This window comes from Motacilla alba, chromosome 4A, assembly GCF_015832195.1.
Source record: "Motacilla alba alba isolate MOTALB_02 chromosome 4A, Motacilla_alba_V1.0_pri, whole genome shotgun sequence".
NCBI lineage: Eukaryota > Metazoa > Chordata > Aves > Passeriformes > Motacillidae > Motacilla > Motacilla alba.
Window position 1 is genome coordinate 10123017 of NC_052045.1, and position 17317 is coordinate 10140333.

A 17317-nucleotide genomic window follows, 5' to 3' on the forward strand; every position below is an offset into this window, starting at 1 on the left:
CTATCTGTACATGGATTACCTAGTTCCAATTTACACATGTATTTCCTACAGGAATGCAGTGGATTCACTGATTTCTATGGATTTTCCATAAATAATATGAAGTAAATTGAAGCTAAGATGATCCTGTGTGGAGTAGGTCACTGTCAGACCAGCTCCAGGACTGAGGGGCTCTGCAGCTCATCCAGGTGCTGGATAGGAGAGAGACTCTGGAGCCAGAGGACCTGGGACTGTCCAGTGGCCACATGCACTAAGAGATATAGTGAAGTACCTCTGGCTGTAGGAAAATGGGAAACTTGACACCTTTCCCACAAAATAATTGAGGAGAAAGAAAAAAATCAGATATACAATTAATAAAAATAACTGATATAAGTATATTTCGATCATAATTATGGGCACTTAGATAAGGATTAGCTCCTCTTGAAAACTTCTATGGTTATATGAATTCATTCTTTTCAGGCTATCAGTTTATACCAAAGAACAGACATTTGAAATGCCTCTATTCACCAGATAGCCACAACCTGTACAAAGATGTCTGTTTCAAAGTTAAAAAACCAGCTCGTTTTTAGAAGGAAGATTTTTTTCACAGAAATGCTGGTCATTACTAATTTGTTATATTACTGTTCATTATCAACTCTTCTACTGCTCTATGTGTGCACTTGCCTGCCTTCTCTCAGTTTTCCTAGAACCACATGGCAAATGATCCCTACACTGACCTGAAGTGAAGAATGAATGGTTTGAGAAGTTATTTCCCCTCTGTGCAATGCCTAGCTTGGGCTGCCCTTTATTTAGTTAACAGAAGTACTTGAAGCACGTCACATTTTGCATGCAATTCACCCTCCTTGGAAAAGTCTGATCAGAATTTCAGTAAAAATCAATTTTGTACATAACTAACATGGAGCATCTTGAAATACAATCTGACAGATGCTGATGAGGGGCATGGCTGGTTCTCAGGAGCATTTGGCAGAGATGCATCCAAGCTCTTGCTCTGTTCTCAGGGTTTCTGGTCCTGGCTGATTCCTTTGTTGGCAGAGATGTCAAATATGACTCTAGACCAGTCTGGGTAAGAATAAGAAGAATGCCTCAAGGATATTGGTGTTTGGTTTTGGTTTTTTTTGTTGTTGTTGCTGTTGTTTTTTTTGGGGGGGGTTGTTTTTTTTGTGGAAAAGAAGAAACAATCAAGCTATGATGCACATAAAACTAGAAGAAGATGATACATAGGTTATGAAAACACAATAGCTTGCAGTATGCTTAAATGCACAAACAGTAGATTCTTGCAGCAGTGTGATGAGACTTTTTCCCAAAAATATCTTCTTGCACATATTTTGAAGATGAAGTACAAGGATTCCTCCTGCCTGCACTGTGGCTCACACACTTCCCCCTTTCATAATCTCTTCTGCTCATTTGCCACAGAGGGGATGGGACAACAACTTTTTTACCACATGCAGCATAAATTAAAGTCTGGCAATTAATTTTGGTTTTGGGGTGGGGGTGTGGGAAGGGGAGGAATAGAAGTTATGCTGCTAAATGTAATATAATTTAAACAATCCTGTGTAAACCCTACTGTCTTACAATAAAAATAAACATGGGATCGGGAATTTGGATACTGGGCTGGACTGGAGTTTGGACAGGTTTTGTGGTCTTTGTAGAGCATCTGCAAAAATGCTTCATAAATTGCTTGACTCTTATTTTCCCAGATGGAATCAACTAATGGCATAGTTTGTTGTAGAAGTTCAACTTTTTTGAACAGAGCAGATATGAAATTTTACACCAGAACCAGTCACTACTGGTTCTCAACTCTATCTCAATTTCTAATTTTTTTCTTCTATGCAAGTCCTTCTGAATCTGGATATTTGAATCATACTGTCCTGCTCTGCAAGGTGTTTACCACACAGTAAAAATAGTATGCACTTGCTCTCAAGAGCAGATGGCACGTCCATTACTAGTAAAGACATCTTGCTCAACATATGGTAGAACAGGTTAACTAAAGGGTATAGTGGTTAAAGTCTTGCAGCAAACTGAGACTGTCATAAATACAACACTTCACCTAAATTTAAATTCCAAAAAAGCCCTATGTGTGAGGACTGCTCACTCACAACACCTACATCTGCAAACACTTGCCCACCTATGCGTGTTAAAAAGGCAGGAATCTCATGTGCAACCAGGACACTGCCTCCTGTATTTGTCCTTGTATTCCAAACAAAATGGTGCATTTGAGTAACTGCATAAAAAACCAGCATCCATCCGTCAAACAGCACTCACAAACAAATCCACAAAAGATTTTCTAAATTACAGCTGACTAAAATACTGGAAATAAGGACTTAAAGCCTGGATAATTTTTTTAGGATTTATGGCCCACATAAGTGGAGAGGGCAGATATAATCTCTTTTACTTGGAAAAAGATAACACCAGAAATCATTCAAGCATTTAAGCTATCATATAAAAATCTTAACACATGAAAACTTCACACTTAATTTGATAACATCCATCTTTAATATACAAATATTGCTATTTGTCTAATATTGGCTTAACACAATGTTGCTCCACTGAGGTTAATTAAACTAAGCTGAAATAAAACATATTTAAGAGAACACTTAAGAGGAGCTGGAATACATCAAATACATCTTTGCAATGTAATAATCAGAAAAATAATTATATTGTGATTTTTCTTACCAATAGCTGTAGTTAGTACAAACACTTGCTCTACTTTCTTTCCATCATTGTAGAATGCCATATGCCAAGCTCCTTGATCCATGTACTCAATGAAACCTGTCTCTTGCAGTGAAGTCAAGATCAGGTTCCTGGGAGCTTGCTGAGGCTCCTCTGAGTTTTTTGGTTCCTGTTTAATTAACTGTTTTCCATCCATCAGTTTTACAAAATCAAACTGAAATAATAATGAGCAAAAATTAACCACCTAGCAAATATTCATGAATCTACTCTGCATGTCTCCTTCAAACATGAATAAACAGTTGAAATCTTAAGAGGAATTGTCTAAGTATTCACCAATGCAGACAGCAATTGCATAACCTAGTCAATTCGGCTTAAGTTTACATATAAAAAGCATTATTGTAGTTCAGAAATGTGGCATCAAAACTGGCATAGCTGTTTGCTGTGGCAGGGTAAAATCAGATTTGCTGCACTAGATACAGCAGATTCAGTCCAAAAATTACATCTCTTCAATGGGAATAATTCCAAAATTCCGGGAATAATTCCAAAATTCCCAAGGTGTAGTGCCTGGGCTATGCAGCTATTAGTCTAAAATGCCAAGAGCAGATTAAAAACCTCTTGTTCTATACCAGATTTTTAAATCCTTAATATCACTGTCAGATATCAAAACCGCAATATAATTTTCTTTAATTTTAGTAATGTAAATAAGTATATTTTTTTTTTACAGGAAGGTTCTTAATACCAGGTGGATGCTGACAACTTCAATGTCTGTTAACCTCAAAGCATCAGAGATTACTATGAATCCCTATTCAAGAATACATATATTTCTCTAGGTTTTTTAGGCATTCTTATTTTCAGTAAAGTTAATTGTCAGTTCAACTGAAGATCCAGCTTCAATTAAAGTCAGTGACAGCTGAAAGTGCTTATTTCTAATATCAGAACTCTAGTAAAAAATTTTTGAGGTTAGAGTAGATGATCTCCAGTGGTCCATTATAAACAATCTTTCCATGATTCCATGTATGTTTATCACACTCTGCAGAGTGTGATCTTGCTATACAGAAAGATGAAAAATTTACTATCCATAGAAATGACAGCTTCATATGCCAAATACATTAAGCCTAAACAAAAAAGTTGAATGTGACCAGCAATATTGCATGTGACTGCTTAGCTAGATTTTCTCTTGCAAAATCCCCAGGAGTAAGCACTCAAAAATAATTTTGATCTTAGAAACCAGAGAGAATTTTTTTCTTTTCTATTAACTCTTTGGACTGACTGTACAATCTATTTGTTTTAAGGGAATCATAAAAAATTAAAGCATTTTCAAGTGAACTGGAATTTCATCGCTTGCATAGAAGGCACTGGATCTATGCAGCAGGACAGTGTGTACCTGTTCAGCCTCCCAGACAGTCACATCCCTGAGGTCACAGCTGCTGACCTGTCTGGTATGGCACTGTGCTCTGAGAGAGCATGGTTTGAGGTATAGCCAGAGCTCAGCAAAAGAAAAGGATAACCAGACTGGTTACAGCCAGTCCTTTCCTCCCTCTCTGCTTTGAAAGCGCGTTGTGAACACTCTCATCCACAGCTAATTGAAAATGTAAGTGTGACACAACCAGGATTATTTCTAATTACCTGAGTGTGAGTAGGTGGGATGTTTCTTCTGCCATAAATTCCCAGCAGAGAATCCTTTGCCAGAGAAATGTTAAATTTCAGGTACACAGGGTGATGTATGGTAATTTGGAAGCGCCAGAATAAACCAGGTGGGATGGTCTGCATAACTTGTGCTCCAATCTCTACTTCTCCCGTGTCTATGGCCCGGCCCTTCTGAAACACTGATTTTCCAGAAACAAACAAATAGTCAGTTGAGTATTTACAATGGGTGAAGAAAGAAGGTTACAAGGTATAAACGTGCCTTAGATATATTGGAATATACAAAAATCAACTTCTGACACTGATAACTGCATTTCTTATTCAACACGCCAGAAAACACAAACATGAACAACATATTTCCAACAACAAGTGTCATGGTGTACTTTTTGTCATGATTTTTGCTGATTACGAACACTTTACTGATTATGAAAAGGTGGAACTGCTGCTGTGTAAACCATGGTCTTTGCCCATCAACTATGCAACCAAAACACATTGAACTGCGAATGCACAGAGTGAGGACAGTGGGAAATTCTTCCTCTGGCAGAGATTTCAGACTGCTGCTGAAGGGGAGTTGTGCAGAAGCCACACAAATGGTCCCCGGCGAGGACAGAAAATCCAAACTGGTAGTTCAGAGCCCCTGTCCAAGGCCTGGATTTCTATTAATCACCATTCCTAATGGTTTTATTATAGTAGTGTTAATCTAGTCCTGAAGAAGTAAAGAACATCTGTTCTGGCTTGGTCTTCATGAAAGCGTCATAGGGGCATGAGGACAGGGAAAGGCACTCTGAAGATAAAACTGGCATAATTTCATAATGCTGAACAATAAATTTGCAGACATCTACAATGTGTACTTTCACACATGGGTGTGAGAGTACTGAAACACGAAGGGAAATGCAATTGCATAAGGAAGACTTCGCCAAACTTAATTGGAGCTGGCTTGCTTTGCTGGCTTGTATCACCATCTTTATGTTTTTTACAGCCTGTCTGTGATCAGCATTGTGACATGCTGCAAATCCTGATCCAACCCTGCTAACATTTGAGCTAATTCCATTGAAAGGTTTGTAAAACTCTCTTGACATTTCCATACTCTGAACTAAAGTAAAAGCAGGATAGCATGTGGCATTAGAGGACGAGTCAAGAGAAGACTGAATTCAGCTGCCATACCCATCTATGTTTCTTTTCATTCCAGAATCACAATGAAAAATAACCAGAAGCAAAGTGACAGGAGCCTCATCTTTTACAGGAGCCTCATCTTTTACAATACGTGGTTATAAATATCTAAACCAACATAATGTATGTGAAATTTTATACATCACCCCTTGAAATGAAAACAGCAGTAGCAAAGCTAGGGCCAGCTTTTGCCTGAGTGTGTTAATAACAAAGACCCTCTGTGGGACCTTACATAGGCTTTAACTAGCGTAGGAAGTACTTAGCATTCTTAATGAATAGAGATTTAATTTACAAGGCAGGAGCAATTCTCAGGGCACCAGATCTTCCAGCTTTACAGCTGCTTTGTGTCATCAAACCCATAGCAAGAATGAGGGACTAACTTATAACACCTCCCCATATAAATACATGTATTTTTAGAGTACGAACTTGTAATCTAGCACTCTAAGAATACACCACTTAGTTTCCGAGTTAAAATATTTCCAAATTGCTACTTGAACAGTGTTCAAGAGAGAGACTACTTCTGCCCAACCTACTTCACGGAAAGAATTTTAAATGTTGAGTTTTGAAAAGAGAATTAAATTTTCTCTGTCATACGATGAAAGTGGATCCCTTTCCACCCCAACCCATAAAAGATCCTACTTGGCTTATATAAACTTAAAAACCTCCTCCCCTATTTCCAATACACTAGAGATATTAAATCTTAATGATTCTTTGCAAGCAATTATCCTGGGTTAAGTAAAACACTATGGTACTTTTTGATGATATTGACACATGGTAATTAATATGATTCAATTACAAGACAGTAGAGCACTAAGTAAAAAGTCAAGGATACAGTATAATTTTTGAAGTTAAAGGCATTACTGGTCAGTGTTCAAGGTCTTTAACATACAGTAACTACTTCTTGTACTTTGCAGTGAGAAGGTCTGTTCCCTTGTTGAAAAGAAAAAGTGTTATGTTGTCAGTCTGGGTGAATTCTCATTAACTGATATTATCAAATTATGCTGAATATCATATTAGTGTTGCCATATACCTTGGGAGTTTTTCCACATTTGGCTGAAAATACCTTTGCTTTAGCAATAATTTAATATAAGCTTAAAAAAACCCAGATGCACTTACATGTACATATATTTCATCCCTTGGGAAAGAAGTGCAGGCTGCTGTTTACAATGCTAACAGGAAAATATACACACTATCTGCCCCTACTGATAGGATGCAGTTGCAGAATCTCTGCCTTTCAAATGCTAATTTTTCAGACAACCACAGAGCGTGGAAAGGCCATTGTAGGAGTCATGTCTGAAATGCATATTTTCATATTCACTGAGCCTTTCTGCTTTCTTTACAGAAAAATAATTTAGCTTTGTTTCATGTTTAGTTGAACTACGCAGGTATTTGGTTGTACAAAAAAGACACCTGAAAACACACTCCTCACAGATTATGCTTGTGTACTTTCTTGCTCTTTCTTGAAAAAGTCCAAAATAAGCTTTTACAGTTACAGTGCTGCAATACAATTCTGCCCATGTTGTAAAAACATTTTTTTTTTGTATCACAAAGTATCATTTAATTATCTATATTAAATTCCTTGTACAGCTCCCAATCTTGCCAACTAGGGTATTAATTCTCCCCTATGCTTTCTAAGCACAGTTTCCTCAGAAGTCTAAAACAGAATATAGATTCCTAATCACAGCTTTCTCTTGGTTTCAAGAAAGAAAAACTCTGAACAGCATGGTGCCAATTACCTCCACAAGAATATACCCACATGCTTATTATTACTGATCCTGAAACAATCAATTTCCTTGTACTCCCCTGATAAATACCTGCATCAATAGGATATCTGACTTTTTAATCACATTACCACATATTAAAATGTTAACTCATGTTAACTCAGAGCTGTGGGTCAGTGTGTTACAAGGTGACTTCTTGAAGAAATCTGACTTCCTGGTTTAAAAACTTGATTTTCATTAAAAGATTAGTTTAAAATATATGCTTTCAAAGTCTGGAAAAGTATTCTGTGCTGCTGCATTGAGTTGGGAAAATGTGAGGTCACCAGTATCCGACAGCAGTTATTTATTCCTGTGAAATTACATCAGAAGCGTCAAGTTTACAGGCCAAGCATCAACTTTCTGTGGTATCCTGCTGCAGGGAAAGGAGTTGCCTGTTTCCAAGTCCTCCTTTTTATCACTTCTAGATGGAGAACTTGTTGGGAGAATTGGGAATAAAATTACTGACATATATTAAAAGTGATGGAGAGAAAGACACTGAGCGAAGACTAGCCAGACTATGCATGTACTAATTCCACATCATTTTTCTTTTGTTTTCCGAAGTGTATACTCCTTGCTATCTTAAACTCTGGATTACATGTTACCCCCAAAATGTGAAAGGGGACAAGTGAGACAACAGTGCAGATCTATCCTGACTGACCTCTGAAACTGCTGGATAAGCCCTCGGTGAAATGGCCCTGCTAGCACAGGACTCTGTTCTTTAGTGTTGTGGGGGAGTTGTGTAGCTACACTAAAAACTGAGATTCCCAGGGGCAAGGAATGTGGTTTGCATTTTTACCTACTACCCTGAGTCTTTATTGACATGCATATTCTTTTCTCTATTCCAACCATCTAACTTCTAAGATTTCTGATGTTTTTTTCTACACATCCTTATTGGAAGCCAAATGCATTGGAAAAGCTTTTATTAAATCTGTAATACATTGACAAAATCATTTAACGCAGTTGAGGAGAACTATTTGAGAGATTTTCCATGGTGCACCAGGACAAAAATACAAAAGTGTATAAAACATTTTCTACAACTCATTACAAATCCATTCTAAGGGATGAAATGATGGAAAACAACATCATTGTCTCCTTACATGTATTTCTATTGTTCATTTATCTAATATGAGCTCTATCCAGTTGTGCCACACTGATTTGCAAGATTATTGATGTGCGGTGCAATCTTCCTCCTGGAGGGACTGGTACAACAATGTTCCACTTTGTGGCCTATTTTCAGCCATGGATCTTACCCCGAACACACAAAATCAGATCCCTGCTCTACTCTAAAATTTGAAAGCTCTGGAAGTCTCCTATCACTGCAGAGCTACCAGTACAATTTTACTATTCTCCTAACAGCTGGAAAGATTAGGTTTCATATTCCACTCCCATTCACTTTAATCTGATTTATCCACTTTTTCTGTGTACCATAAAAAGAAATGGGAAGGCCATTTGCTTTTTATGGTCAGAAAGCATTGTCATGATGGTTGGAAGCACGGGCCAGAGCATGTGACTACTACTGGAGCAGGTGATCAAACAAAAAAACATCAAATGACAGGACTTAAGAGGAAGGAATTGCACATCTCAGACAGATCTTTCTGTCTGTTTCACACTGTGGCTGCACGGCCCACTCCTTTCCTCTCCTAGCTCAGGCACTTCAAGAGTTTTCGTTCAGCCACTTCCTTGGCAGAAGATGATTTGCATTTGTTAACAAAGCCATTTTCTGCTGCTGTGAAGGACTGATGTGGCCGGGTTGTGCAGGAGACAATCCCTGCAGAGGGCATAGGGACACAGTGAGCCGCAGAGAGAGGTGGGAGGGCAGAGCAGGGCTGTGCCCTTGGCAGCAGGGAGCTGCCACACTGGCTCAGGCATTTTGTGAAGCTGTGGGAGATTACTGGGAGCTGATTCACTGTGACTGGGTCAGCCAGGATGTGACAGGACACTGAGCTTTAGCTTACACCTTCAAGAACTAGATGCCTTGAAAAGCATTAAGATTTCTATTATTCTGCACATTCTGACCTGTCAATACAAAGAGGTTTCCTTTGCCTGAGACTGACTTTGTTTTGCAAGACAGGCACTGTGTCAAGCCTTCTGCACAAGAGGGAATGAGGCAAATATGGTCTCCCCTTCCTTGTCTTAAGAAAGAAGCCAAACACTCTCATCTCCTCTCACTGGACTACTGAACCTTCCTTTTCTAATGGGCTGGTTGCTAATTTCAGTGAGAGTTCTGCTAAAGGAACCTATCTGGTAATGGGCTTTTCATTCCCGTTTTGAAATTATACTAAAGAAGATAAAACCTGTCAAAATGTAGAAAATAAAGGATCTGGAGAGCAGTAATGTTTAACTATTCATCATCTGCCTGGCTTCTCGTTTACACATACCTTTTTTTTCCGTTTTATCTGAAGCTTTTCCTCCAATTGGTGAGTAAGTAGTATCCATGGATTCTGTTCCTTTATTTCCTTTGCTAACTCCATTTTCATAGAGCTGCCCTTCCACAGGCTGTAGTTGCCAGGTTAAACCAAACAAGTGTACTGCTGCAAAAAAATGAAGACCAATTAATTGATGTCTAAACTACAGCACCTTCAGTGAGACTACGAAAGAATGCTATGACCCAGTTTCTGCAAGTCAAGTATTACTTTATTCTGTTAGTAATAAATCAGAATTTCAGGGGGGCTAATGAGCAATTTACCGTTTTACCTTAAAACTCAATGTTTAATTAGTTTCCACACCTTCTTCTGGAGCTCAGCCAGGCCAGGGTGATGAATTTTTGCAGCAATTAATGGAGTTACTTGCACTTAAAAGGATAACAATTGAATAAATTCAATATTGCGTGACAGATTCTAATGCTATATCAGTGTTGTCCCTCAGCTTTTGACTGTTAAAGATCTCTGTTAACGATTTTGTTGACAAAAACAATGACACCAACTAAAACTTCTCACCTTTCCAATCCAGTTTGGAGTGAAACTGTGCCCACTGCACTCTGAAACCCTGTCATATGGGTTAAACATTAGCAAAAACTTACTCTTACTTTTTGGTTACTTGCTTAACCAAACTTAGTCTAGAACTGCACTGCAGATAAAAAAGCTGGCTCTACGTCTAAAATATATGCAATTATTTAACAACACAAATTAAGAGAAATATAGTTGTTATTTATGTATATACAAGGAAAATGACTAATCCTTTTTAGAAGTTGTAAACGATCTTTATTGCCATATGCAGGGGCTGCCTACTCTATTTTGCCTGCAGAGCCATTCATGTTTCCTGCTTTCTCTTCTTTGTTTCTGATCTGAGGCCTTGAAGGATGGTTGGAGAAAGACAGCAACAAAGGATTCTATTTTAGTATAACATGACAGTATTGCAGTTAGTCTAGACAATTATTTAGGTCTTAGTGAGAAAGGCAAATTATTCCTAGGAAGAGGTTGCCTTAGCATTGAAGCAGCTCAGCAGGGAGGACTGATGACCCACTAAAATATGGATTGAGGATGACCCCCACTGAGGAGCTGAAATTGTCACATGAAGAGCAAAGCCTGAGCAGCAGCTCTTCAGTCACATGCAGCAATTTGCACTGAGTAGGATCTGCCCACAGTGGGAGCCTAAAAGGCAATATATTTGTTCTTCCTGAACCATGAAGGAACCTCAGAGACTCCCAGGAGAAATAAGTGTGATCTAGAATAGGTCTTGCATTAAGAAAGTACATGGTTTTATTCTGCACTGGTACATACTTCAAAGAAAATATCTCAATACAACCAGCAAACTTGGAGTCCGTTTCCCATGTGTTTGGTCACAAGTCTCCATTGCACACTGAAATGTTAAATTATAAAAATTCAACAAAATCCCAAGCCTTGAATGGATTCCTGTCAAGGGCTTGGGAACACTACCACAAGAATGCAAAGCTGCCAAACTACAGTCATTAATTCCAGACCTGTGCACTCCAGGGTCACCCAACTACAGATACGTGATCCAAACCAAGCAAATGGGAGCATTACTACTGAATTAGTGAGGCGACAGTATTTGAGAGAAATTTACTGCACCTCAAACCACTGACTCACCATCAGATCTGGACTCTGGAGACTGGGCAGCACATACCCGCTCCCCAGAAGACGCATTAGAAGTGTACTTCTAAGCTTTCTGGTGTCAGTGGTGAGATCTCAAGCCTGGATTGCTTATTATTCTATGGTCTTGAAATCACCAAGGGACCATGATAATACTTTGAAAAGGGTCTTGCAGTCAGATCACACAGTTAAGGTCTGAGTTTTGAGATTCTTAATGTGAGACAGATCACTGCCACATACAACAAAAAGCAGACTTGACATCTCTAGAGTAAATGCTCTTGCTCCTGGCTTGAGCTTCTGGACATTATTATTATTTAAAGAGTTATGAACAACAAAAGGGAACACAGTTCAATGAGACTGATGAATGCACATTTCATTTACACTAATGCAAATAATTATATAAGCACTTGAAACAGATCACTAGATGCAAAACACATCTGCCCACATCAATAATAAGCTTTTAGTGGTTATGGAATCCTGAATATAATATAGTTGCTTTCTTACACTATTCCCATTGTTGTTATCATTCATTTCCTAGGACAGCATTTGCACATGCTGCAGAGGGTAGGTCACAAAGCCAAGGCTGAATGTGTGCTGCACCTTTTCTTTGGTGCATGCCCCTGCCACATCGCACACTCTGCTCACATTATCATCCACTCAACAATTCCAGTCCTTTACTGGCTTTGTCTTCCTTCAGGCTGGGGAAGTGCTGTTATTTTTATAGCTTGTGCCAAAGCTTGGCAAGCTGCAAAACGATCTGTATCTACGTTTGACAGTCGGCTTCCTCCTTGGAAACACCAACTGCGTGGCAGAGAGGATGGGCTCTGCCAGGCTCGGATGTCTCATCCCCAGGAGGTGACACGGGGCACCGGACTTGAGCTACACAATGGGCACAACTGAGGGCTGTACAGCAAAGCACATGGCTGTGAAAATAACATCTACGAGAACTGATCTGAATGACTTCTAACACTGCAGAAACCCAGTCACCTTGCAATCTTAAAATCATTCCAATTTTTATTACATTAATTATAGCTATTGAGAAGTTACCTTCAGATCCAGGTGACACTCTGACACTCTGGGACTAACCAGACCACAACACCAGTGGAAGGCATTAATTCCTAGAGTTACTTTTTTCAGGAGTTAACTATAGATATTTATTTAGCAGACACAGAGCCCTCCCTAACCTCTTCATTTCTGTGATACTTTTCTTTTACCTAGGGTATACAAAATTCCTATGGAGCTTTTTTCCTACAAGATATGTACAGCATGTTTTAAATACACAGTTATTTCACCAAATAAGATTACCTAAAACTTTCAAATCTCCATCTCTCAAATCTCTTTAGAAATAAGCAGACATGTACTGAATTTCATTATAAAGCTCAAAAGAACTTCTCTTTTGAGTTATTTGCCCTTTGATTTTTTTCTAGTGGATTTCTGGCTTTTACAAAAGGGGCACAGAAAACACCGTGCAATTCAAGTGTAGGCCACAATGTCACTTCCTCCAGCATAAATCCATTTGCAAGGTTCTCAGCTGTATTTCCCATGTGTAATGCCCAGGTGTAAGCTCATACTCCACAGAACAAATAGGAGATGATATCACTCTGTCTAACTTAGTACTGGGCTGGGTAAGAAGGAGGGAGATTCACTTTCTGATCAATGTCTCTGCCCTTTCCTCCAAGCTCAACCTTCTGAAGACCTCGACTGCAGCACCCTTGAGAGCTGGCTGCTGACTAGCAGTATGAAACCCACCATTAGGGCTAAGGATGCATTAGATGATGCAGTGCAACTTCACACAGAACAGCCTTTGAAGTTTGATGACTACACTTATATTAGAGAAGAAGCAAAAGCTACCCTGGCTCTCCCTATCAGGAATGCCAAAAAATTTCTGCAATCACCTACCCTGTATTTTGCAGCACCTAAAACACTTCAGGTACTAGTAGGGCGTGTAAAGTCACTGCTGAGCTGCTACAGTTTCAGGCAATACCCAAGGGCCAGCAGGCAAATGGAGATAAAGCAGCTAGTGTGATTGCAAAACTCACACTTCTTTTAGGAGGAGCTGTGGTGAGTCAGCAGGAGCACGAGACCCTAACTCCATCAGCTGGCCTAACCAAACCTCTCCTCCGACAGCTGAGTGCAATGTTCTCCCTGCTGGGAGGAACTGCACTCATCTGAAAAGATATTCTTTCTTGGCTTGCTGAAGGTCCAGTATAATCCCCTGTAAATAATTACATAATTACTTTGCTCTGTGCAATCTATGAGTTGCACATTGCCATGACCAGAGTTGTACACTGCTTTCACTGAGGTGACCTGGAGGCAAAATTTGATCCTCTTTACATAATGTGGGTGTTGTCATATATATAACAGGAGTTCCATACTATCATCTCTTTATGACAAAAGTTTCATACCTTGTCAGTGTTTTCTGGTGAGCAGTTCCTCCAAGCACACTCTTTCTCCCTCCCAGGTAGCCGACTGACTCCACTTCCCTTCCCACTTCGAGGCATTACTTAACCGACCAACCCACTCTTTTATAGCTCTGTTCTCATTAGTTACAGCTGTGGCTTGTTAAAGTCAGGCCTGTGCCTAATCTTCACTAATTGGCCCAGCTGCAACTCCTTAGGGGTGAGATTACTTTCTATACTATCTTTGTTTTCTTATAGTCTATCCCCCCACATGTGGGGAGCTAGGGCTTACATGATGGGTAATACTATACTTATATTTCATTTATATTTTATTAGATAGCCCTTTTTAATTCAAAGTTTCTGATAAAGTTCTAACACAAAAGTTGATACAGATTTTTTTTTTTTTTTAACATGCCTCATGAATGTTATAGCAAAAGCTAAATTTGGAGGAGTATGTAGTCAGTGGATTTGAAGAGACTGGAAGATGCCACAGGATCATGATCGACCTAAATTTTTTCCTCAGCCACACTGCCCTGGCCAGGACACACAGTGGAGCTGTGCAGGGTAATTTTAAATGACCTCTCTCTCTCTCTCCCTCCAGTACAGAAGATCCTAGTCATAGTACAGAGCTTTTCTTAGTTGAATTATTATGCTTCTTAGGTTAAAAAATAATTACTAGGTATAAAACAGATCTCTTGCAGAAAAAGAAATATTAAAGGCCTACATCATCTAACCTTTCAATAAATTTCTTTCATGGAATCTCTCAGCAAAGAGATGAAAAGTGAGTGTAACTTTATGCTGCCTAAGAGATTTTCCCTACTCAGAGGCAGGTTTCTGTTGCTTCATAATTACTGCTGTTACTGAAACCAGTAGGGCCATGTTCAGAACGAAAGCTTGGGTCTTTACCTCTGAAATAAGTGACCAGAATACTTAATTTGTTCAACATTTAAACAAAACAAACTGACAGTTCCAGACTGACTACCTCAGTCCCCACAATTCTACTGCATACTCAGGTAAATATCCACAAAAATACAGGCAATTTTTTCAGAACTCACTTTGTAAACTGGATTAACCCGCCATCTGCTAGGAAGCCAATGATCTAATTTAATTTATTCTTATCTACCTTCTGTGTAAGCACAGCTTGTCAACTCCGGTGCTACATGTTTGGCAGAATGTGAATAAGAGCCTTGGCTCCAGAGCAAAAGAGACACTCGGTAGTGAGGAGACATCAAAAAAGTCCTATGCAATAAGTACTTACTACCTGCAAGATGAACTTCAAAGGACAAAAAATCCTGCAAATGTGAAGCCCCTCCAAATTGCTGACCTCCATTAAAGGCTTCTGTTTAGCTTTCTCTGCTTTTTTACAGAATCTCAGTAGATCATCCCCCTGAAGCCCAGACTTCAGAAGAGCTGTTAGAGAATGTATATCAGCAGCTGACTACTCCTTCTGCACCTGCTCTAAGTGCCAGAAAATTATTTGTTTCTGTAACTGCTAGCAGGTTCTGTTTATAAAACTGGATTTCACTTTGGCATAAAGCCACAGATGCATCAGTGTCTCAGTTCCAGTAAAGGTGAATTAATGAGAAAAATACCTGGACACGAGAGCCAGAATCTAAGTTTTGATCATGACCTTTAGAAGAGGCGATCTTCTCCAAGTTCTATTTACAAATAAAATACTATTCATTCTGCTGTAAACAGATTTCATAATTTGAGACTTTTAATATTTGATTCAATCTTCAGGATATTTTTAAAAAATCCATAATAAAGTGCTAAATTGTTTTGATCATGTAGAGCATTTAATGAAATAAGGACTTCTTACATGTGTTTGTTATAGACATCTTAACTCTCAGCACTCTTATGCAAGAAGTCTTACTTCTACACCTAATATATTTTTACACCTGAAAATACAAATATACCCCCGCCTCCTGCAATCCTCCTAGAGGAGGAGGTAAAATGATGGTTTCATTTTTCATTTCCGAGTCATATTTTATACTTAGGAACAAATGAAACTAGTCTTGGGTAACATTAAATGTTTCTCCTCTGAATACTTACAGATTTGTGATAGTAGCAAGCTCCTCAGTAATCCAGGAGAGCAGACACCACAATTCCCAGCTGAGAGACCCTGATGAATCTGTCTCGGTGACAGCTCCCCCAGTAAGGAGTTCAATGGCATTTCAGGGTTATGCATCTGTATCTCGACGTTTGCATAACCCTGAAATGCCTAGCACTGTTTACTATACCATTAAATTCTTCAGTGTACAGCAGTATATTTTCCCCTTGATCCCTCTCTGTATAATTCCTTTTTTGCTACTGTTATACATTGTCTAAAGAGATGCAACCAATGTTATAAATTCATACACTGAGATACGTGTGTCCTTAAAATTTGGTCTGGCCTTTCCCAATGTTGAAACCATCACTCCTCTACCTTGTACATGGAGTGAGAAATGATAGGTCACAGTGTCAGGCAGCAGAGAGGCTTTAATTTCCTTACCCTTCATGTGAATATAATTTAAGACCCAACACCCACCTCCAGTGCCTACTCATAAACAGTGATAATATCATGAAGGATAGGGACGACTTCATATTCATATTTGAGAATTCATTTGTATATAAAATAGTCATTTCATAGTCAGGGATGGTTAAATCCAAGAACATGAGATGCAATTTTCAGAGGCACTGAACATTTGCATCACCTGCTGAAATCAATAGGAACAGTAGGAGCTCTGCACCTTTGATCAATAGGACCAGTGATTTGCAAGTCCAAAATCAGCTGCTGATAAAATGGTAAAGTATCATGGAAGAAAAATCCTACTCACTAATGGGCTAAAAATAACTACTAGATGAGCAGCCACAGCACCCATTCTATTGGGCTTAAAGGAAATGATGTCGTGTTGCAAAAAACTGAAAGAAATACTGTATTTCTTGTTCTATCTCTTGTATTTGCCTAATTTACTCTTTAACTTTTTGGCAAGACTCTCAGGCAGACCAGGAACTGCTGGTGGAGCTGCTGCAGCCCCCCATTCATTGGTGAGAGGCACCAACATCACCTCTGTGAGGTGTGTCCCAACTGCTCCCCTGCCTCACTGCCCACTTGTGGGCAAATTCAACAATTGTGCTCCAGGTTTACATTTCTCAACTCACAGGAAAACAGAAAAATGAAAAATAAAAATATGTAGAACTTTTTCCATAGAAAGTAATTCAACACATTTACAATTACATCTCCAACAGTCTGAAGACCAAACATGCACTTTATGAAATAAGGTTTTTTGGAGTGACTACTATGACTTTAGAACCTATTCACAGAGATTACACCTGTTGAAGTGAAAATATGTGTTTTCTTGATAAACTAAAGATTTTCAATAAATCTGCTCTTACACAACCATCAACAGTGTTCTATATTTTCCTTACTGTCCATATAATAGTCAAATTTATTTCAGAAAGGCCAAATAGTAAACACAGTGATTATAGGCCAAAAGAAGATTAATGGAGAAACAGTATTTTTTTAACTGAGTAGTAGTTCAAAGGAGAGAAAATACAGAAGAATTACATGTCCTTATGTAAAAGCTTTGATATTGAGTCTCACTGGTAAGAGGAAAAGGATGAAAAATAAAAGAACAAAATAATTTTG

General features: G+C 38.8%; 1 protein-coding gene across 11 annotated transcripts in view; it reads right to left on the reverse strand.

Moving 5' to 3' along the window:
• Positions 1–17317, reverse strand: part of TENM1 (teneurin transmembrane protein 1) — a 796581-nt gene that overhangs the window by 126505 nt on the left and 652759 nt on the right. For 10 of the 11 annotated variants that reach the window (XM_038164627.1, XM_038164626.1, XM_038164635.1 and 7 more), the window contains 3 exons: positions 9620–9772; positions 4294–4493; positions 2671–2881 (listed from right to left, as the gene is read on the reverse strand). In XM_038164627.1, coding sequence (XP_038020555.1) covers positions 2671–2881; positions 4294–4493; positions 9620–9772 — 564 coding nt within the window. The remainder of the gene's footprint in view (positions 1–2670; positions 2882–4293; positions 4494–9619; positions 9773–17317) is intronic. The other variant, XM_038164631.1, reaches the window with a different exon arrangement.